Genomic DNA, 24,560 nt, shown 5'->3' with positions numbered 1-24,560 from the left:
GTCTTAAACCATGATTCAGTTTCAAAGTACTTACTCTGTGAAATTCAGTGTCCTTTCTTATGCATTCACTTCCAGCTACTGCAAACTGGAATGGCATGTGTTTGTTTATGTGTAATCCTCTAACTTGATTAAACAAACTTGAAATCAGTTTAGCTTAGCTCTGGGACATTGATGGCATTTTATTTTACTGAATATTCATCAGTACAGATTTGCTCCTGATTTTATTTTTGGTCAGTGAGAAACAAATGTGCACCCATTTTGATCAACCTTGGGCCACCCACTAGAGAGACAACACAATAAACTCTCTCTAAAAAATGCTTCATCTGCTTTAAATGTATGATCACAGTACGTATACATCTACTCATGTTGTGTTTTAGTTGTAGAGTCTCTTAGTGGAAAGTCATGTGTAACAAGTATCATGAAATGACATTCATAAAAGTGATGTTGTTCATGTTAAGCAACATAAAAAATTATGGGGATGCCCAGATAGTATGGAAAGGAAAGTAACATGAACTACTTCATCACTGTCAGAAATATGCAAAATACGGGTAAACAAGTGCAATCTTGAATTTATTCATATTCCTTTAAAAAAAACAACATAAAAATGCTTTTAACATTTCTGAAGGTTTCCTTGAAATTTCAGAAAATTCTAGACATTTAAAATTAGGGCATAACAATGTCTGAAAATTTCCTGAAAATAAGGACTTGAACATTTTCTAAAATTCTGAAATATTTCTCTCTGAAAATTGATCTAAAATGTCTTCCCTGAAAGTTTCCACTAAAAGCATCTTACAATTCCCAAAGATATCTCAAGATATCTAAAAATTTCCAAGAAATGGGGGCGGGATGGGTGTACAAAAATTACATAAAAAATGTCCAAAAATTCATGAAGGATTGTTTTAAATTTTCTAGAATCTTTCTTTAATCCTTAAGAGACTGAATAAGAAAAAAATAAAGTGTCAAAATAATTCCAAAAAAGTCTCAAGTTTTAAGTTAAATCCCAAAAACCTTCGAGGTGTATTCTGGAAATTTTCACGAGCACTCAGTTAATAGTTAAATATTTTAAAGAAAATTTCAAATATTAAAAATGCAATAGAAAACATTAAAAAAAAATTCACAAGTCACAAGTACAACTCTAAATTTCCCTGTTTCCAAGAAAATACCAGATTGCTGAAGTAAACATTTCTCAAAATCCTGGGGAATATTTGTAAACTCAAAAAAACTTTTCATGAGAAAAAGTTCCTGATATTTTTGATGAAAATCCTGCAAGGTTTCCGAGATAAATCCTGTAAAAGTCATTGAAATTCCTGAAAATTTTCAGCAGAAAACTCTTCAATTACCATTAAAAATTCCACTTGAAATTCCTTAAATTTGAGGTTTCCCCTCAAAAGAATCTATTGAAAAATCAATAACAAAAATGTTTCGTATATTTCATGCATTTTCCTCAATATCTCTGAAATAATTCCATAGAGCTCAAAAAGCCTCAATTCCAAATAAATCTTAAAATCTTCATAAAATATTGAAAATTTGTGTGAAATTTTAAAACACTCTGAAGAATTTCCATTAATATTCCCCAATTTCCACTAAAATTTTCTTAAGTTTATGAAAATTACAATTTTTTTCCACTTGAAATCCCAAATTTTACTAAGATGTCCAAAAGTTCCCATTGAAATTCCTGAAAATAACCAATGAGAAATTCCCAACATTTCCTCTTAAATTCAGAAGCTAGCAGGAAAAGTTTTCCAGAATCCCTCTCAAATTCCAATGTTCCTCTAATTTCCACTTAAAGTTCCTATCAGTGGCAAAAACAAACAAAAAATTAGTAAAAGAACATTGAAATGACATTTTCTACACCCCCACCCAAAACACCCATAAAAAAAATGCTTTCTAAATAGGTCCTGAAGTTTCTTTAAAGACTTTAAAAAATAAAGAAACTTTAAATGTCATAGTCGAACACTGATCATACATTTCAATTTAAACTTTATTAGAATACTAAAAGTTTTCAAACTTCCAACCTAAAGATTCTAAAAGCTCTGTAAAAAATTTACAAGTTTCTCTGAATATTTCCATAAAAAATGTACTGAAGATTTCTACTTTTCAGAATCCTTCTTGTGATTTTTTTGATGTAATTATGATTACTATTGATGTAATGATTCCTTGACAAAGTATTGATATTACAACACACTTTCCTTTTTTGTGTAGTGTTCAATAAAACAATGTACAATTTGTGCTACATTTTATCATCCTGTTTATTTTCTCCGCAGTCATTTAGAGATAGAAAAAAATAAATGAAATGGCAATTTATGTTTCCATTGAATAAGACTTGGTAGAGTTTTCTTTTTCCATGTAGTCCTTAAACTTTTGTATGAAACAAAAATATTAAGACATAAAAACATTTATTCAAATAAGCAATTAAAACTTTAACGACCCACATTTCTGAGCAATGAGAATTGAAATGAACTACTCAATATAAAGACTTTACAGCTAATAACTAAGGAAACATAAACCTTTTTCAACATCATATTTTCAAACATGTAAGGTACACATAGAAATGCACTCAATTAAAAGGCAGCTTGCTCTTGTGATGGAGAACTTGTTGAAACTGCACCTCAAGAAAACAGCGAAAAATAGCTGAGTGCATTTTAAGGATGGAGTGCCCAAATAAAGAAAAAAAGCAGCAAGCAACCTCAGTTATGCCTACCAAAGTTTGCACTATGTCTATTTAGCAACATTTACAAATCACTCATGACTAAGAGTGCACATGGACTTCCTCTGGAGATTTAAAAAGTTTCAAATCCCGAGTAAATGCTGAGTGGTAATCACTTTCATTAAAGGCAATTGTCAATCAAATCTAAAAGTAAGAAAAAATTCTCTTAAGGACTGAGGCTGGGGTAATTTCATTACCAGTCAGGGCCACTACTGCAGTGGTATTCTGATTGAAATGTCAAAATCGGATTTGTCAGTTGAAACATGGTATATCCTATGATTTTAATTATTGGTTTAATAATTATTGAATAAGTTCTTGTCATTAAAAAAATAAAATATGACACAAATTTTATGATAGGAAGGTTACTGATATGTTTACCAACCCTTTGAATGATCTTACCAGTTATGATGTGTGCAGCTTAAGTAATTTTTTTTTTAAATCGTATTTAAGCATTGTCTCTGTTAAACAGAAGAACACTGCCAGTTAAAACATCAACTTGTCTTCCAAAAAATGGACAAAGCTTCAATCATAGAAAGTATCAACCTTTGTCACACATAACAAATACGCTTCAAACATAAAATAAGCTTTGTCAAAATCCCCCAACTCTCAGACAGTTTTAGCTTTCTTCAAACAATATAAGGGTATGGCCTAAGCGCTCTGGCAAGTGCATTTAGGGTGTGCTTGCCCCTCGTTTGGGATTTCAATGGCCTGCATTTGGACAAAAAGAATGGTGCAAGTACAAAAAGGGTTGTCTTGAGTCTCGAAATCGTTCAAAAGTGTGTTTAGGGCATGAAAAAAAATCAAACCAATAACAAGTCGTGTCCCATTCATTTCAAAAACAGCACACCTGCAGGCCAACATGCCGATGCAGCACTTTTCAGCAGTTAGCCTTTATAATACCAGCTCCATTTAACTATTTCTTATCTAAATTTTCCCCTTTCACAAGACACCTGTGCCTGAGCCCCTACTATAACAGACATTGTCTGTTTTGATATGTGTGCTATGATTTCTTATGGGATTTGTAGTTATGAGGCACATAATAAAGATACCACTCAGTTGGTCTGGTCTGCCAGTGTTGTGTGGATTCAAGACCTGTTCAAGACCATAAATCATAGATAACTCATATAGAGGAGAGCTTGGTGACAGGCACAGTCTGTGGTTTTTGGCACATGGGGTGAAGAAGAGTTGAGAGGTAGGAGTAGTCAGCATGTCCTAATCTCCTGGCATCTTCTAAATAGTCAAACAATGCAAAAACAAATATAACATCAGGATACTACTCTTTGTATTCAATCAATTAACAACAATTTGACTGAAAAGCAGATAATGCACTGATAGGGTTAGGAGCACTGCTGCCCATCCACCTACATAACATGCACAGGAACCAGAGGAACATGTGTTTTACATCACCCTGTAAATGTACATGTCATCATCAAAAGATAAGCACCCTTTAAAATCAAGAAAGTTCCAGAATGGATCAAGATTGTCTTGTTTAAGGGCACTGCTGCCTTCTGGCAACTGTGTACAGTATCTGTCTGTAGACAGCGAAACACCAGCATTGATCCTGGCTGAATCTCATTTAAGGGCTAAATGTCCGTGCACACACAGGTAACCATAGGTACATTTGCTTTTCATGCAATGTAGGGTGACTGGTTCACTCAATTTTAAAACAAAAAGAAGAAAAGTCAACTGTTAGAGCTTCTGAAGACCACTTTGAAGCTTTTCTTGAGTTGGCTCAGTTTTCTTTTTAAATAGATTTTTAAGCTTCAAGGATTTCTTGCTCTTTTCCTTTTCCTTGTGCCTCTCATCTCCAGTTTCCTGTGGTGTTGCAGGAGATGGGAAAGCAATCCTTGTAGGAGGTTGTTCCACCTCTGCAAGAAGGTTGCTCTGAGGCAGGTTAGGTGTTGATGCAGAGAGGCCCGGTGGAGTTGTAGCCATGGAGTTGCAGGACTTCTCTAGGATTCCATCATAAACAAGCTGGCTCAATGGGCCAACCGTAAAAAAGTCTGATGATGACTTCCATGGCACCTGAGAGGTAACCATAAGGTCTGGCTGTTCAACGGGACCTTGGGATGAACTTAATTCAGATGCTTCCAATTCCTCCCTCATCATGGATTGTCTTGGTAGTTCAAGTGGGACATCAAGTCTATCCCAGCACATCTTTCCTGGGGGGGTGTCTGTAGAACTGTCACTGTCTTCCCTTACCAGTCTTGGCATTCTCCTTCTAAGAGAACTGCAAGACATCTCAAGATCATCTCTCAGTATCCTCCTACTTGGTGATGGGTCCAAACCAAACTCTTGCTTTTCTGTTGCGGATACACTATCCATTAGGGATTCAAATTTCTCTCTGTTTAAAATCTTTATGGAGGCAGTATCTGCAACAAACTCCTCCAATTCTTCTCCGGATATCTTTCTTGATGGTATTCTTGTGGTCTCCGTTATATTGTCCACAGTTAAAGCTCTTACTGAAGAATCTAGCTGGCATTCTGCTTTATTCCGAACAAGCTTTCTTGATCCTGTGTCAATAGGCAATCCCTTTGAATCTCTTGTGCTTCTTCTAGGTACTGCGTCAAATGGATAGTCAATATCATCTCGTAGCACCTTTCTTGAAGCACTGTCCACTGAAGACCCCATCATATCTCTTGATATTTTCCTAGGTGCCACATCTGTTTTTGCTTCTATTTCATTCCAAATAATCTTTCTCACATCCACAGGAAAATCACCTCTTTCTCGATACACGTTCCTTGATGCAGTGTCCTTCAGTTCCCCTATCATATCTCTCTCTGCTCTCCTAGTTGGAACTTCTGTATCCAACTCACTGGAAAGGCACTTTCTCACTGAAACATTTAAAGGAACATCATTCCACTCTCTGGATATCTTCCTGGATGCAGCTTCCATCAAAGAATCCTCTTGGGGCTTCTTAAAAGAAGGTGTTTCCAAAGAAGCATCCAACAACAGGTCTTTCGCCATCTTCCTGTTAGACGAATCACTAGATGCTTCAAACTCTTCCACAAAAATCTTGCGAACCGGAGCTTCAACAGCAGCCTCTGCTTCTTTACTCAGAGCCTTTATGATGGAGGTGTCTGAAAGCAGCTCGGTTTCATCATGATAAAACTTTTGGGAAGAACTATCCACAGTTGGACTAGGGAACATTTTAATCAGGGGAGGTGAAGTCACATGCTCTGTGTCTGAAAACCTCTCTTCAGAATCTCTGTCAGAGAGAAAAAAAAACAAGAGTAAGAGAAAGAGAAGACAAGGGGAGAACATGGAAAGGAATACTGCAGTCTAACATGAGCAGGTAGTATTTGCAAGATTATACAGTAAGACGTACTGTTTTTTGAGGTTTTTAAGGAAGACCCCTTGTTCTTCATCAAGACAAGGAAAAGGGGTTCGAATGGGGATGAGAAGATCAGGGTCCGAAGAGATCATGGCAGCCTGTGGTTGAGTGAGTATGCCTGAACGACGTGACCGACATATGGTGGATCCTTGTGTTCTAGGAGAGCGCTTCAGTGGTGGAACTGGAACTGGACAAAGAACAGAGATGGACACATTAGCTCATACAATTGTGTGTAGTAACAAGAAAAGTGCTTTCAAATTTGTTTCGTACCATGCACTAGCATGATTGCCCACCCTCTCCTCGACCCTGCTGGTCTGCTTTCACACTAGTAACATCAATCTGTGCCCTAGCACATGTGCATTATGTACACAGTCTGACGCCATATCGGCCTTGCAGCTAAGAGGTTGAAATGGGCTCATGCTGCATGTTTTTTAAGAGTCCAGCTGCAGCCCATTCATCTGAGGTGCTGTATATCTCAGAAAGGAAATACAGCTAAAAGAAATGAAATCATATCAAACTTCCATTTAGGGTTAGGGTTAGGGTAACGGTTAGCATACCAAAAGTTAAAAGTTAAAAACCTGACCAGCAAAACCTAATTACAAAATGTTTAATAACACGTAGTTAACAGTCTGCTTACAGGAAAAAAAAGCTCATCCTCTATGAAAACATAGCCCATGAAGCTCTGTTAACTGCGTAAGCTACTTAGTTTATAAAGCTATGTAGCTAAAGCTAAGCTCACAAAGCAGCTACGTAATCTATGTTATCTATAGCAAAGATAGTTTTAGCTACATTTCATAAAGCTCACATTCCTAAAGCTAACTTAGCTAAATTGGTTTATGTGGTAACATCACTGACATAGCTAGCATTGCTATGTTAGCTCTAACTTTAGCTTATGAAGCTGAAGTGAGCCATCGTTTGTGTAACTTAGGGTGGCCAAACGTCCTGTTTTGCCAGGACATGTCCTGTTTTCACATCCTGTCCTGGCCGTCTTGGTTGTTTTTTATAAAGTGATGAAAATGTCCTGGTTTTCATTGTTTTTCATTGGGCCGCTAAATTGATGCATCATTGAAAGATATTTGTGCAATGCAACTTCAAAGACACTTCTTGAAGAGACTTTCATGCTTAGTTGTTAAGCAACAATAAACTGCTTGGAAAGATCAGCTCTACAGCAAAATATAGATGGGCAAACAAGGAGGATGAGGAAGAAAAACAGGATGAAGAAGAAAATGAGGATGAAGAATAAAACTGAAGATATAGATTTTTTGTTAGTTTTTGTAAGTTTGTGAGCTATTTTTGTTGAAGTTGGATTGCTAATATAGCAGAGGTATATTTTGTTTTTGGGTTTTTTTTCTAATACAGAAGAGACATTATTTCTATCATTATTTCATTCATTATTTTTGAAACTTGTCATAATAAAACATGTTGAGTAACCTCAAAGAAGCCTATCTGAATTTGTGTCTTTGGTTATAGATAGTATTTGGTAATATAACAATTTTTTATCCATACAGAGGAGGCATACTTTAAATGTTTTGAAATTATAAGGCATCTTTGAGTAAACTTCTAGTATCATTTGAGTATCTCATTGCCAGGCCGAGTGTCCTGGTTTTTGGTAATCAAAATATGGTCACCCTAGTGTAACTACTTCTAATATATATATAATTCCAGATTACACCTCTGACTTTTTTCTCTAGTCTATTTATGAAATTTTGCTTAGTCTGTCATGTTAGTGATGTGGTTATTTCATGAATGTAACTGCCAGTCTTTGATCATTGTGAAGCTGAATTTGAAATAAAATAAAACTAGAAATACATTTTATTGGCAAGTTATGGCATTTCCTTTCTGGGAAATATGTTGTATCAGATGACAGTCTGAGAGCGGCAGTCAGAGATTAAAAGGGACAGGGATTGTTAATTTCTATTGATATTGATACCTTGATCAACTCTCCTATCAATCCGAGTCCTTATCGATACCACTATTGATACTTCTCTATACTTTGATAGAAAGACATAATGAGGACAAATATTTATAACAGAAGTGGTCTAACCCTCGGATCCTACTATGTCCGTTTTGAGGACATTCACACTTAAATAGATTGAGGCATCATATTTGGCCAAAGTTATTATTTTTCTTCATATTAAAGAAAAATTAAAATGGAAAAAAAAAAAAAAAAACGTGTGCCCATACAACCCGATTGATGCGAAATGGCTCCATCCATCCGTGTTTGTCCAAAATCGGACAAATAGACTTCCATTAAAAACACAATTTTTGACAGTGTATCTATAGCACCAAAACAACTTGTAGCAACTGTTTCTTTGCAGTCACTCGATCACCAGGGATCTAAATTTCCCCATTCCACAGTGATCCAGCAGATCACAACAGCACAGCATTTTAATCCCTTCGGCAATGCACACATGGTTGTCCTTCCATGGACTCAGAATGTTTGGAGCGCTGTTTCACCCACCAAACATCATCAGAATTAAATGAACCGATTCATGCCACTAGATATGGATGTCTGAGAGTGGGCTACATGTGTAAGGAAAAGTTTGTGTGCTCCTATGTGTGTTCTCGGGTGTGAATCTGCGTCTATGTTTACAGCAGGACATGCCGTAAGTGGTGTGTTTACAGTCAGAAATGTTACTTCTGAATTCTGCAGTCAGGGACTAAGAAAGGGGGAAATTTGGACAATTTCAACTTTGCCCTCACTTCATAGCAAGTGGATGGACATGCATGAGGATGCACGGGTCCTTTCAACCAATAGAAGAGAATATGTCATATCTCAAATATGCAGTAAATTTATATATGTGCGTAATTGACATATTTGTGCTCACATTTTGGTTAGAGGTCGAAATGCGTGATTCATGCAAAATGTGTTCGTGATTCATATCCTACATATCCTCTAATTTTTAATGCCTGTACATAAAATAAACCTAACGTGAACAAATGCATTCTCTCACATATGATTTGGTAGAGGACAAGGCTCGAGATGGTTGACAGTTGACGGTATGGCGTTCTGGTTTAATGTGATGAACATCATTAATGTGCTTTAAGTGTATGTTCCCCTTGAAAGGACTGATGCATGTTTTTACATCAGTTACATCTTAAAATGACATTATATCACAGAGCCTGTCAGACTCGATGACAGGATTGATAAGCTAAAAGGTTGTTCATTTTTGGGTGTCTGAAAAATACAGAACTGGGTCTTTACGGACCCAGGATTCAATCCCCATCCCTAGAGATGAACGGTCGGCAGCCAGACCCCTCTCCATTTTTCTTGGAGATAGGAGATGTTTAGAGTTGCCTTTGCAACTCCACTAAGTGACTATAAAGTGCAGTAATCTGTGAGATGATGTAAGTCATAACAGACAGTCTGTTGTCTAGATTCTAATGATTCTCATGACTGTGTGTTTAAAAATGTTGACAAGCCGCTGAACCAGTGAAGAAATCTTGTTGTTACAATGCCATCATACAGCTGCTGTAACTCTGTCCCACATTGGGGCATGGTTGCAATCACATCCCCTATGTACTGTGCCAGGGACCACATGAATTGCATCCAAGACCACCTACAAGTGGACTCAAGTGTGATGCCCAGGTATACCTTTGCATTATTGACAGCCAAACAGAAGTGGACTTGGGGCTAAAGTTTAGACGGATTCATTCCCAGGTCCAAGGCCCCCTTGATATGTATCACTAGTAAAAAGCAGGTAGCAATGGAACAGGAAGAGCCAAAGTTGTGAAAAAATGGTGCAAGAAGTTTTTCAGCTTCAAAATTACGCATAATTCTTGTTGACATTCAGATGAAATAAGTAAGCTAACCACTTACATGCTAGCCATGGAAAATATTTTAACCCTATTCAGTCAAAACAGCTATTCTAGGGTTAGTGTTGTGACCAGACTCTAAAAAGTGAACACAATTAAGAAAATAAGCTAATCTTGATAGCTAGCTTACAGCTCAGAACTTGTGAGTGCCCAGATTTTCTATAAAGATTTACTCCAACCATTTACTACTGGTTCATATTTTTATGTATGAGTTTCCTATGCACAAAAAAATCATTCATGCAAGTTATGCCAAAGACTCAGTCTCTGAACATGATTTAACACCAGGGAAACACAGTTGATAGTATAAAGACTAGGGGTGTACCGGTACAGAAAAATTTGGTATGGTAGTTGAAGCGAATAAATAAAATTTAATTTTAAATTTTTTAATTAAATTGTATTAAAATAAATGGCTATATAAATTACATTTAAATTATAAATAATGCGGCAACCTCCTTCCAAAAGTTTTTCAGTGATTACAAACATTAATAAATAAATATATTGTCATTTACTTGTTTTTTTTAAATCGATATATATACCCATTCTTTAAACGCTAAAATTTCCCAGCCAACTTGAACGCATCATCACACAACCACGAGTTAGCTTGTTAAATATACAAATTAGCGTCTTTCCTGCTGAATTCAACACAGACTTCAGCACTGAATTACTTTTTTAACCAATGGGACCCACTACAAAGTTTGAGAGAACTTTTCACAACCCATCTAGGCAGATAAAGAGGTTAGAGCCGTGGGAAATCTGAGTATAACTTTACCTATGACCCAGCTGCAGACATGAAGGAGTCCTCTCGCTCCCCCCTCCGAGGCTGACATTTGAAAGTAAAATTAATTTGATTCACAGAGCCAGAGCACCAGTGTTATAATTAAAACTATCTTAAAGAATAGGAAATTCATAACTGGCTGGTGAGACTTTTTGATGATCCTCCTCATTACAGTGACGTTCTAGTTTGAGTGGAGTGATTTTAAATGCTTTCATTGGTCCGCCGGACAACGTGCTGTCAGCTGCTGAATAATGTCAGCGCTATTGTTGCTGTCTTTGTACACTGTTGTATTTTACTGGGCAACAGTGTTCCTCAACAGGACACTTTTATCTGGGCATATTCAGGCTGTTGCTGTCGTTTGCTGTGGTTGTGTGGTTGCCAGGACATTGTGACAGTGAGTTGCGCTCTGGTTTTCTATCTGTGTATGAGCTTCGGTCCACATGTATTCATTCAGTACATGTCTGTACCGTACAGAGAGGCCCATACCAAATCGGTACGGTACAGACGTGTACCTTTACACCCCTAATAAAGACCAATCAAACATGTATTGTAAATTTTACTTGCCAGGCATTTGTGGTACTAAAGGAGAAGTAGGATCTTCCAACAGATCTTCGATAGATCCATGGATTGAGCTATGGTATGAGCACGGTGGTTGCAGCCCTCGAGGTAACCCTACAGCAGCTGACTCTGAGTAGAGCTGAGCTGTGAGGTTTGCTAGGCCCGGATTCTTGATAATGGGGAAGCCACAGAGACGCTCAATCTGCTGCCATCGATGAAGGCGCTCACGTAGACAGGCTGTCACTTCAGACAAGGCATTCCTTTAGGAGATACAAAGATCACTGTGACATATGCTATACCTTTTCTGCAATGGATACACATTGCATAAGTTATTTTCTAACTCACTTTGCCTCCAGGATCTTTTGGTCAACTTGGTCAAGAGAAGAGCTGTGGGCTACATGGAGAGTCCCAAGCACAGAGCTTCTCTTCTTCTTAATCCTCTCTGCCTGCGAGCAGATGAAGGCGTAGGTCAGATGAACAGTGCATATGCAATTTACAAGAAACCATAATACTTCCTAATTTAGAATCCTGTGCCCAAGCATGCATTTACATTTTTTTGTTATTACTTGCTCATGTAATCATTGCAGTCACTCTTCCTTACCTCTTCCTTAGCCGTTGCAAGTTGTTGTTCTGCACTCTGCTTCTTGACGTTGTAGTACTGCACTTCTACCTCATGGGTCAGCTGCAGCCACTGCTGAAGTGCTTCTGAGGCAGTCCAGCTCGCATTCATATCTTTTTCTGCTTGCTTCAGTGCTCCAAGGACCTGAGGGCATGGCATCATCATCATTTTACAGATCAATATGCTGAAGATTTATCAAAAAATACAATTAAACCTTAAGCCCTCTTTTATAACAAAGTCAAAACTATCACAAACATAACAAAAAGCTAAGAGAGCATTTGTAAAGTTGCATCTCTCTCTCATTTAATATGCAGTGTGTCTACCTGCTCTAGCTCTTCCTCTGCATATCGTAGGCGGCTGAGCTCACTGACAGCTCCTTGTCTCAGCTGGTGCAGACGATGAGCCTCCTCCTGCGCCCCCATGATCTCATCTCTCATCTTTTCCTCCAGGTTCTGTTTCTCCTCTGCAACGTTACGTTTTTCTTCCTGAGCTCGCTCCAGCCTGAGAAAGTTTAAAAAAATTAAAAGCAGTCACATATGAGAAAGAATGCAATAATGTGCAAAAACATACTCTCCATACTCACTGTTCCTGAAGCTCTATGAGGCTCTGTTCAGCCCTCTGCAGGCTTTCCAAATCTTTCATCATCTTGGCTATGTGGATTTTACTGGCTTTGTTTTGGGCCTGGGCAAACCAGCAGCCTCCAATTCCCATTACTACTGATACAATCAGCAACAAGTCCTTCATGTAGTTATGAGGGGGACCTAAAGAGGAATTAAAGGGATGTTGGATGTTAAAAAGGATCATAAACATATCAAAGACTAAGCAATTGGCAGATAGCACATTAGGTTAGCAGTATGCAAGACACTGAACCCCATCATTCAAGTCACATTTAAACACTCCTATCAACAAAACACCAGTGAAATTGCTGCAGGAATATGGAAAACCATATTCTGCAAGGGCCACTTAGGCTGCACACCATCCTGTCCATGTATAATGAGCTGAGAGTCATTCCCCACTCATCATAAAAAGACAAATGGATCGGGGACTTTGGCCTCTGCCAGAGTTGTCCTGTGTCAGTGTTAAGTGATTTTTAAGGCCCAGTTATGTGAGAAGTGTATTCAGAAGGGTGTTAAGGTTTGGGATTTAAGCACTGCCCCTCTGCCTCTGCTTCATGTAAATGACGTGGTTCTGTTGGTTTGATCATACTGTGCTATCAGAGGGAACAAGGGCGAGTTTTAGTTAAGAGAGCCCAGCAGTTTGGATAAAAGTCAATGCCTTCGCATACACTAGTGTTTGCCTCATTGCGCTGTATATATACTTCTGTGTTGAATCTGCATAGTAGCCATTAGTAGCTACATCATAGTAACTATGTCGTAGAAGCTACATTAAAGTAGCTGCTTTTTAGTAGCTACATAGTAGTTGCTAAATCATAGCTATGATATAGTAGCTACGTTGGAGTAGTTATTCCATAGTAGCTATGGCATAGTAGCTATGTCGTAGTGGCTAAGCCATAGTGGCTATGCAGTGGTAGCTACACTATAGTGGTCGCATCATAGTAGCTATGACGTTGTGGTTATGCTGTGGTAGCTCCCAATAGTGAAGAATCCTTTGAAATTTATGGATCCAGACGATGATTCAGATCACTCCCAAAATCTAATCAGTTCTTCCTTATGCCATTTCTGACATTTCCTGAAAATTTCAGCTAAATCCATCCATAACTTTTTGAGTTATGTTGCTAACAAACTAACAAACAAACCCTGCCGATCACATAACCTCCTTGGCGGAGGTAATAAGGTTTTTGTCTGGAAAATACTTCCTCCGTCAAAAGAGTTGAGGTAATTTGGAGTCTTTTGTAGTAATCTGAGATTGACAAATTGGTTGGTACAGTACCAGAAGTAAGACTTGTATCAAGTCATAGCAGTGAAAAGGTGGGTGACCACAAGGGCAACACTTTTGATTTATCTGTAATATACACTCCCATTCCCAACCACAATCACAAGCTCTGAGTAACCAATAAAATGGAGTTATGGTTGAAGGTGCCAAATTAACCGTAACCCCAGACAGGATAAGCAGCACAGACATTTAGAGAAAACTAAGTGTACAGGCTTGACATCAAAAGTGTCTGGTGACGTGGTTTGGGAATCTAATTAGGATGCCTCCTTGACACTTCCATTTTCAGATTGTCTGGGCATGTCCCAACCCTCCAGACTCCTGGGAGACTCATTATTTAGCGGGGGGTTTGTATATCCAATCTGCCCTGCAAAGGGGTCCTTTAGCGGTAACCTGAAAGCCATTCTTGGCTGACTTGCATTGTTCCCACTTGGAATAAAAGGTGGAAGAAAAAATTATAACCTCTGTTGTACAAATCATGTACCCTGTCTTTTTGGGATCAATCATAACCTTGAAATATATTGTGTGTGAAAGCTACACAGGAGCTCGTTTGGATTAAAAATCTGGAAGTTGTTAGTAGTTGTCTGACAAATACTGGAAAAGTCTGGTAGGAGCTCAAAAAGTTGTAACATGAACATTAGAGTAAATAGGGACAAGGTTACAAAGATTTAGTCTTACGTGTAGGCGGTCCAAACAGAACAACATCCAGGGCTTTGATGTTGAGTTTCTGCTTGTCTCTTTGGTCCTGAACCCTCAGCTGTCCGCTCAGGAATGAAGGTTCATTAGCTGCAATCCTGCACACAGATGACATAGGCAGCTCAGCATGTTGATAGAAATAACAACTGTCTTGTTTTAATAGTGACTCACTGGGTCAACAGCACACAAGAGATCAAGTTTTGATTGACCAAAACATACTCACGGATGGATATTCTCACCTGGGGAGTGTGTTTCCATTGACTTTGAAATCTTTGAAGTTCCTCTCATATTGTGGCAACTCAACAAACTCCTTCAGCCAACGAAGCACATCTTCTTGAGTCCAATTATGCACTGAGAAATTGCAGGAGAGAATAAAGTTTAAAAAGGGAGCGCAATGAATAGCTGAGCATACACCCTAACTCTCTCCCTCTTTTTCCTACAGTATTGCAAGCACTGGTACACCAGTGAACAGAGTAAAGGGATGCATTTTTGATGAAACAGCTCATACCCTGGATGACTTGTAATTGTTTTTTAATTTGACTCAAAAGTATAACCAGCACAGCTCTTTAATAGAACCCAAAAGGAACTGTTACTTCTTCAACCATAATGAGAAAGGCAGAGGCCCACATGATTTATAGCACTGAAGGCACCTAGGCAGAAACTTCAAACACTTTTTGTCACCTTTATACAACTATTTCTATTTCTAATACAGATACAGCCAAATGGGCACCTTCGTGCCAAAAAAGGACACACAAAGACCATAAGCCATACACCTCTGAATTCAACAGTGCATGCATACATAGAAACACTCAGAGACAACACTCCAGTCTGGTTGAGTTGTACATATGCCAGACAAAATCAGTCTCTAACTGCATTATCAGTTTGTGTTAGCCCTTCTTCAAGAGTTTAAATTTAGTACAATTTAAGTCAGACTTACATGACAATTGATCTGTATTGTATGTCTGTGTCTTTGTTTAGTATGCAGCCTCTCTTGGCCAGGAAACTCTTGTAAATAAGATTCTTAATCTCAATTAAGTTTTCCTGGTTAAATTAACTTAAATAAATAATAAATAAAAAAAAACATTAAAATGCATCCTAAGTCTACCACAATAAATTTACTTTTCCCTGCTGCATGTAAACATACTGACTTAGACACACCTTCAGATGACTTCCAACCCCTCCAGAGCTCCTCAACTGTGATGTGCTGGTCTTCCCTGTGCAAGTGGCTGTGTTTGTTGGTCTGCTGCTGCTTCATATCTTCAATGATAAACTGCAGAAACAAAGAGCAGAAACAAAGAAGAGGTGGAAAAGTTAGTTGCAACTAATTCAGATTTATTTTCATGAAGCAAGTTCAGGGTCAAAGAACCACTCTCAACCTTTTAGCTTAAAATAAAGTGAGGGGGTTGTTGGGTGTTCTTAGAATCCAACCTTTATTTATGTAGACTTTATTTATTTAGAAAATACTCTGAAGCATGTGGGTGAGCTGCAAACTTTAGTGAGTGTCTGTGTGTGTGATGGTGTGTTGTTGCTATCTTGGAATGTGTCCTTGGCTGTAAACTGAGGCTTCATATGATGGCTGGAGGAATCTTGGGGCCATGTACTGATGAGCCCCCAGCCCATCCCCTCATGTCTCTATGGCTACCGCAACTTGAGCCCCTGGATACTATGTCCCTGAACTACATTCTAGAGGGCAAGGCATGCTAGAATTCAGGGTTTAATCGCTATGTCTCACACAACTATTAACACAAGCTGGGAATAAAAAATACTTTTAACTATAACATTAGTTAAAGTGAATAATAATAATAATTATTATCATCATTATTATTGTTGTTGATGTGTTGTTGTTGTTGTTGTTGTTGTTATTATTATTATTATTATTATTATTATTATTATTATTATCTACTACTCATCTACTACTCATCTACTACTATCTACTATCTATCTACTATTACTACTACTACATTGGGGTTTAAACCAAAGTAATAAATAAATAAATAATTTAAATGGTAATTAAATACATAAAAAAAAATTAAGGGTCTAATGACTTTAATTTTCTTCCTACTCCTTTTGGATCATGGAAACTGAGATGCTTAAGTATTTGTTGATGGGAGTTAATATTTTTTTGTTCTTGCTGTTCACATGTTTTAGTTCTTTTTTAAACTGTTTTATAAGGTGTCACATGTTTGAAATAAAGATATCAATCAATCATTAAATAAAAAACGTGAATAATTCCGTCAATGTTGTTTGTTATCTAATATAGTTCATTTCATAAATTATTTCACCAAAAGCAGATGGATGGAGTATTGCAACTTGCAAATTGTTGAAACAATGTGCAAAAAATGTGTGCCCTTTATTGTTCTGCCATTTGGGGATCCAATAACTTAGAAGTAATTGAAGAGGTCTTATTGAATGGGCTCAATACACTCAGATTGGGTCATTATCAAAAAGTCTTTATTTTAGGCCTGTATGGCTGAATCATGTTGGTTTGTTTTGACAACAATGTGGCTTAAAATCATTTTAATGCAAGTTCACAAAATTACACTAATAGTTTCTGCTTATATAGTATATGAACAACGTATTTCCTTTGGTTATTTTAGTCAATCAAAACTAAGTGGCTTAGTAAAATGTCAGCTGAAAAATTACAAAGAGCATAAATGACAGTTCAAGACTAGTTTATTCTTAAGGAGGACTATGAAGGTCAACTGTATTCTGTTAGTTCAAACCAAGTTTGTCACTGAGCCAGAAGCAAAGTTATACTGTTGCTATCCTTAGTAGCACTTGACTCTACTGCCAGCCAGAACACCTGTTGTTGTACTGCTTTCCTCTTTATGTCTCTTTCATGCAATAAACAAATATATTTCCACATCTCAGTTGTGTAAATCTGATGATGAAGAGTGAGCTCTGTACCTCCACGCTCTCCTCCACTTCAATCTCACCATCCTGGTCATCATCAATCTTCTGATGGATACTGCTCAGGGCCTCCAGGCTGAAGCGGTCCGCCTCACTCATACATGGGGGAGACACCACCATGCAAGGGTCTGCATTAGACAAGAAGACAGTGATATTGTGTCAATCATTATTTCACTTAAATGCACTGTACATAACTTCCCCTGCCAGGGGGCAATCAATCAAAGTAACAAAAGATGAAAGCAGAGACACACAGGGGCTGACTCCAGATATTTGAGAGGAGGGGGCACTAATAATTAAAAGGGCATGTGCACGAAGGTTGTCATATCTGCTGCACCTCTGTAATAAAACAGACATGAAAATATGAACACTGTTCAACCATTCAACCCGAGGTGCTTCGTCCAGGTACGGGCAGTCGGGAATTGGAATTGAAGTAGTATTATTCTTTTGGTTAGGTGGTCAAAGATATCAATGACCTTGTTTGGGTCAGGTGGGATGTCCCTCTCAATGGATAGCATTATAAAATCAGAGGGCCTGTCTTCCCCCCATCTTTTCCTAAGCTGTGTCTTGTTCAGCTTCACTTCGGAGAATGACTGCTCTACCGAAGCAGCTTACACTGTTGATGGGGAATCATGTTTTATGTACCATCCAGAAGAGCAATTTTGTTGCATTTTTCAAACATTAGGCCACCGAGGGGGAGGGCACACCCTCTGAGTCCACCAATGGAAACATAGTTAACTATGCCCGCTCCCATTGCTTACGTTTTGATCAATCCCAGAATGTTTGCAAGTACCTCCCAGTATTAACCAGGAAGGCCACTTTTAACAGATTTTCACAATCATTACATAAAATTCATCCATGAAACCAAAACATTTGTTAACTCTGGTAAAAAGACCTGCTGGAGCATAGGTTTTAATTGAATACAGTCCTGAATTCAAAACAAGAGGCAAGAAATGAAGCTGGGTGGAGCTGAACAGCACGTCTGGTCGCCACTCATTCTGCAAATGTCTGGTGGGACCACCACTTCACAGGCGTCAGGTAGTGAGGGGCTGGAGTTCCATGTTACAAGGGATGTTTATGGTGATAAAATGTGCAGCCAATGGCAGAGAATAATTGTGGTTCATCCAAGCAGCACTAAACGTCCAGCATTTCAATGGCATTGTTAAACAAGTGTAATGGCAGCCGCTGTGACAAGACATGGATCAATACAACCATAAAAATAATGTTTTCTCTTGTTTAAAACTGTTTGAAAATGTTGTAGCAGTCAACTTACAGTACATATAAAATACAGTAGTCTTTTTATGCAGACATTTCAGTGCTAAAATCTACATATTGGTATCCATGGAGCACTTCCTCTGAAGAATGCCTTGCATTCACTGCTCCTTCAATAGCAGGTAGAGGAAATTGTCTGGTTATCTTAACCATTTGTCTTTTAAAATAACTTATAATAAAGCTTTAGTATGACTTTTGTCATCCAGGATAGAGTACACTACTGTCACTAATGTGAAGATGATGCACAGCTTTCTGTCATCTGTCATACTGAGTCAAAGCCCATTTTTGTATCTGTGACTCCTGTTTTGGTATTCCAAGGAGCTGTAGGGACTGATGGTGAAGGGTCAGCAAGTAAAACTACTGTCAGAGCAAACTCCTGTGACAGTTACATCCTCCTACTACAATGAAGATAGTAGGAGCCCTGGGAAAAAGAGATCCTGCGACAAAAGTTAGTTGTCATTTTCTACATAAATCCATGATTACTTGAAAAAAATGGCATGATTAAGCTCATTGGTAGTTTTCCAAAACAGTCTGGCTGCAGACCATACATCTCTGATGGCCACTCTCACAGAACATTTATTTGAGATGCTGTCTCTGTCAGAATGGAAGTGCCATATTTCCAATTTTAGATTTTTCATTCAACTTTGTTCATAAAAGTCTGGCAGTTACATTCACAAAAGCACCACATTACAAAAAGTACAGACTACATTAAATTTCATATTCAAAAGAGAGATTAACTGTAGGTCAGAGATCTAATCTAGGATTAAATTATGTAGCCATCTGTTTCAGAAGAAGATACAGCAAGGTTGGCTCTCTTGAGCTTTGTTAGCTTTGGTTAAAGCTAACATGGCAATGCTAGCTAGGTAATCAATGTTACTACATAAACCAATGTAGCTACAGCTAACATAGCTACATAGATAACCTATTTACATAGCTTAAATGGCTTCTTTGTGAGCTTAGCTTTAGCTACATTAGCTACATTTTCTACATAGCTTACGTCGCTAATGGACCTTCATTAGAATGTTTTCATGGAGGATAAGCTTTATTCCAGTAAGCAGATTGGTTACTCTGCTTCATTAAATGTTTTGTAATCAGGTTTTGCAGGTCAGGTTCTTAACTTTTAACTTTTGGTATCCTAAGCCTTAACTTAACCCTTACCCTAACCCTAAATGGAAGTTAAAACTGATTTTAGCTTGCATTTCTGTTCCCACAGAGACGGGTCTCAAATAAACTGTCTTCAAGAGGGACTATCAGAGATGTACAGTCTGCTGCCAGACCCCTCTTTTATTTTTTTATATGGAGCCAAGCTTCTTGCAACTATTTGGCAACCACTGAGGAATGGATGGCATATAAATTCAATATTAAACATACATTACATGTTTGCTGCTAAAAGAGAAATTGTAAAAAGTTGGAGAGAAAAAAAAACATCTTTCTCTGAAACATAAGATGCCATTGAAATTTTGACCTGAGATATAAATGAAAGTAACCATTGTTTATCAATTTGAAGGAATTTTATCAAAATACCTTCTTACAGCAAGCAAAAACATGGAGGTTGTTTATAAAACTTGCTTTCTTGATAGACTTCTCAGCTGGATTGGTTGTCAAATTTCAATGGTGTATGCAAAGTCTACATGAACAGTGTCTGTATAGCGTATGTGTGTCATTGGTGTCCCTGCAGAACCTCCACCTCTGACCTGAGTTTACCCTCTCCACAGGTGAGCTGACACTATTAGGTTACTGGCAGGAAGCTCAAAGCAGAGGACAGCTGCTGAGTTCTGAAGTTAAAACGTCAAAATAAACCTCATGAAAAGATCTATGGTTCTAAGAGCAGTCCATGTAGACAATGTAAACATCTTTACTCTACTCTAACCTTGTCTTATATGCAAATAAGTTGGGTTTTTGACAGAATATTCCCACAGTTTTATTTCCACACTCATTTGTATTAGACGGTACAAAACAAATGACTGCACATGAGAATGGACAGAAATTTGCAAGGATACGCATGCAGTCATTTTATTTCAATCTCTTCTGCCATGATCATGGATGTTGGCTGTTTTGAAATATCTTTAGAAATTACGACATTATCATGTCTTAAATGTCTTTAAGATATTTCTATCCAGGATAATAGAATAAGTAAATCAAGATCTCACAAAAACAAACAATGTATTCCTGGCCCAGTTAAAGTGTTAAATGAAATAGATGGATGCACATCTACCCAGGACTACTGTACATGTAAGATACTTTAACATATTTTTTTAAACCAGGCACAAATTCACAACCAACTGATAACAGCTTTTGGGTCACGATCCATCAGTTTAGAACCACTAGTCTATTGTGTAGCCAGCCTTAGTCTGAGGCTTATTACCAGGCAGTGGTTTCAGATATCAAAAAGAAGCATATAAATAATTGGTCTTAATCTTGGTGGTATGTTTGCATTTGCAAATATTTTTATATGTTTTTAAGAAGTCAGTCTTGTAAAAACATAATGACAGCAATTCAGAAACTGAGGCATTAAAGATCAGTTTAAAGCTCCTCTGAGGATCTTGATGTTTGTGTTTTGTGTTTGTAGCACATCTAGTGGAAAAAGCAGTATTTCTATATCTAGTCTTTTGCTAATTTTGTGCAAGAGTCATTTTTTTCTAGTCCAATGTATAAACTTGTAAATAATCATTGCAGCAAAAATGTAAACTGAGACTGTTTAGGCAGCTTGCTCTTTATCCTGTTGCCACTTACCATGCAATGGTGAGTTCTTAATATTGAAAATAATAAATCTGCTGGTGGTCTTCACTGCTTTGATGGATAATATACAGGGGTGGAAAGTAACTAATTACATTTACCTAAATGACTGTAATTTAGTTGTTTTTCCATGTTCTTGTACTTCAGAACATTTTGAAATCATGACTTTTACTTGTACTTGAATAACATTTAACTCACACGCACATGTTGATTCAACATCACATCCCAAAACAGCTGCTATACACAGCAAAATCTAGAATCTTGATATCTCAGGGTCAAACATGTCAGAGTTGATTTCAACTCCCAGTGAAACAGTTTTCAGTGAAATAGTCTTCAGTGTTAAAGTTATTTGACAGTATTGATCCACCAGTGTTAGTTCAACTCTTATAAAAGTCAATTGATCTAAGATCTGTTGTACAGTGATCTCTGCTGGGTTTGGAGTCTACAGTAGTTGCACTCCACTCATTTCTGACGGCCACTCTCATGACTGTTCATCTGAGATGCCTTACATCTCAGAATGGAAATATTCACTATGAAACTTTCAAAATAAATTTTGATCAAACTTCCACATAGGGTTAGAGTACAGGTTAGGATACCAAAAGTTAAAGTTAAAAACTCGGCCTGCGAAACCTAATTACAAAATGTTTAAAAAAGCCAAGGAAATGATCTGCTTACAGGAACAAAGCTTCTCCTCTCTGAAAATATTCTAACACAGCCAGTAACTTACATATGTAGCTCCCTTATGCTTGTTGAATAACAGAGCTACATAGCTTACAGAGTTACAAAGCAAACAGAGCCAAAGCTAAGCTCACAAAGCAGCTACATAAGCTACATATCTACGTTATCTAAGCTCATATTGCTAAAGCTAACTTTGGTAAAGATAACAATTTGTGTAGTGTAGCTAACATAGCAGTTGCTTAGTTTACAAAGCAGCCAGGTAGGCTACATAGGTATGATAGCTTAAGCTACATTGGCTTTTGTAGTAACGTAATTACATGGTTAGCATAGCTATGTTAGCTTTAGCTAAAGCTAAATAAGCAAAAGCCAGCTACCATTCATGTAACAAAGTCTACTTCTAGAACAGATGTATGCATAATTTAATCCCAGATTACACTCTGACCTTTTCCTCTATTTTGTTTATGAATTTTTTCTTAGTCTGTAATGTTTGCAATGTGGTTGTTTTATGAACATAGCTGCCAGACTATGTTAATGACTAAAGACTTAAAAAACAAAAATGTAAAACTGGTTATACATTTTACCAACAAATTACTGCATTTCATCAAATTACAATGTCTAAAATGAACAGTCTGTGAAACTGGTCATCAGAAAGTCTACAGGCAGACCCCTCACCAAGTTTCTGATGGATTGTTGTTTTTAATGTGACACATTTGCACCATGAGTGAAGTTATCCACCAAGTTTGCCCTTGTGAATTTAGGTGCTGCTAGATTACACTTATAGCTTGATACTCATTGGTGTGCATTGCCTTGCTTTGTGGTCGACTCTGCTTTGTTCTTGCCAGAGGAGACCCACCTTGCCACAGATATTCAAGAGTTGCTGCAGCTTTCATAGAGTAAAATATTTAACACTTTCAAAAATGTTGTCAATTATATGCAGTGTGGACTGATGAAGACACTTTTAAAATGTCAAATTAAACTCTTTAAGATTTTTATCAACACCGTCAATTGTTTCTGTATTTTACTTCATTATAGCTACAGGTGTGACCTGATCATCCTGGTTGGAGATTATATTTTACTGTACAACTCCGCAGTAGCTTCTCAGTACTTTAATTTGACTTATTTAGATTTATAGCCCAGTATTTTTCAACCGTTACTTGAATGCAATAGTCGTGTAGTTTTTCTACCTCTGTTTATATAGAGGCTTAAATCTAATCATGTTTAATAAGTTAACCTTTGAAAAACAACTCACGGGAGCTTTAAAGTGCACACATACCTAGGGTAAAGTCCTTTAAGCAGATAAAACACGATGAATTTGTCAATTATGCGGCTAAGTGGAGCTAGCTTTGTCTAGCTTTTCCGTTTGAATATCTCTGTGCTTCACTGCCTCATGCAGACTCATATGGGCCTACCGGTAGGGTCGAAAGCGGTGCTCCCTCCGGGAAAGCTGAAGCCCTGGAGGTCCCCAGCGCCCTGCGCGGCCACTAACAGCGCAGCTGGATAAACGAGGAGCAGCAGAAGGGACAGGGGCAGCATCTTGGATGATTGATAAAACTTTCTTACAGGATTTGGAAATCCTAAAAAAAAAAACAGTGGGACAGCGTAGGCTACATATGCCGCACCACCAGCCCCCGTTTAGAGGACAGGAGTGTCAGTCTGCGAAAAGTGTTAAGCGATCTGTGTTGCTATTACGGGTACAGCCAGAAGGGAGATGTGATAGCCTACTGATGATTCACTTCATAAATAAGGCCAGCAGCTGGATATATAGAGCAGCTCTGTAAGGTTAAAACTTTAAAAAACGAATACTGAAAAAATCTCAGGAGTTACGCACCCAATCTCACATATTCCTAAAGTGGTGTTCCAGCAAAATGAGATTAAGTTCCACATCAAGCCAAATACAAAAAGAAGGATAAAAAGTTCCACAGCAGAGCCATTGTTTGTAAAATCCGGTGTTTTTAAAGCACGTTCAGCAGATCTTTGGGAACAACTCTAAGGGCGCGTGAAGACTCCTGATGATGAGTAAATGACAAAGCAACGTGAAAGCCTGTAATCCTCCAAATGACGCAGGCTGCGTTTGTGCCCCTGGCGTCCAGCTGGAGCCTTAAATTTGCCTCTGGTCTCTTTATAAAACAGCTAATCCAGCTCTGTTTTCTTCTCGGTCAATACTTTCCCAACATGCGGCGACGTCGAGGTGTGACGCTCTTACTGGGAACTCTCTCTCTCTCCCTCCCTCTCTCTCTCTCTCTCTCGTTCCAGCAGCAGGGACCCCAAACAGTCATTATAGTCACTCAAGCAGTCCCGAAATCTGACACTGTCATCATAAAGGGATTGACTTTCCTCCAATGCACTGATCCAGTTACTCCACATGTCAATCTTAAATCTTAATTTATACATGGCATCAAATTAAAACAAAAATGTATATGAGGCAGTCTTTTTTGTTAAACATCTAGCTACAACAGACCTAACATGAGTAGGCACCTGGCAATAGCAGTCAAAAAATTCTAAAGATAATAACTTCCTAAAATGTATAAAGTAGAATCAAATGTATTGGTGTTCAACCATCAACAGTTACCGG

At 37.9% G+C, this 24,560-nt stretch overlaps 1 protein-coding gene across 1 annotated transcript; it reads right to left on the bottom strand.

Annotated features, from left to right (window-relative positions):
- Window positions 1-683: 683 nt before the first annotated feature.
- On the bottom strand, window positions 684-24,164 carry stim2a (tromal interaction molecule 2a). The gene is made up of 12 exons (XM_041785852.1): window positions 23,398-24,164; window positions 17,303-17,433; window positions 15,554-15,665; window positions 14,635-14,746; window positions 14,378-14,493; window positions 12,393-12,570; window positions 12,133-12,310; window positions 11,792-11,953; window positions 11,536-11,636; window positions 11,197-11,450; window positions 6,036-6,228; window positions 684-5,915 (listed from the first exon to the last, which is right to left on the bottom strand). The coding sequence occupies exons 1-12, from the start codon at window positions 23,519-23,521 to the stop codon at window positions 4,397-4,399; spliced, it is 3,180 nt and encodes a 1,059-aa protein (XP_041641786.1). The 5' UTR covers window positions 23,522-24,164; the 3' UTR covers window positions 684-4,396.
- Between the last annotated feature and the right edge of the window lie 396 nt (window positions 24,165-24,560).

The sequence above is a fragment of the Cheilinus undulatus genome, linkage group 4, assembly GCF_018320785.1.
Source record: "Cheilinus undulatus linkage group 4, ASM1832078v1, whole genome shotgun sequence".
NCBI classification, from domain to species: Eukaryota; Metazoa; Chordata; class Actinopteri; order Labriformes; family Labridae; genus Cheilinus; species Cheilinus undulatus.
This window is presented reverse-complemented; position numbering and strand designations above follow the sequence as displayed.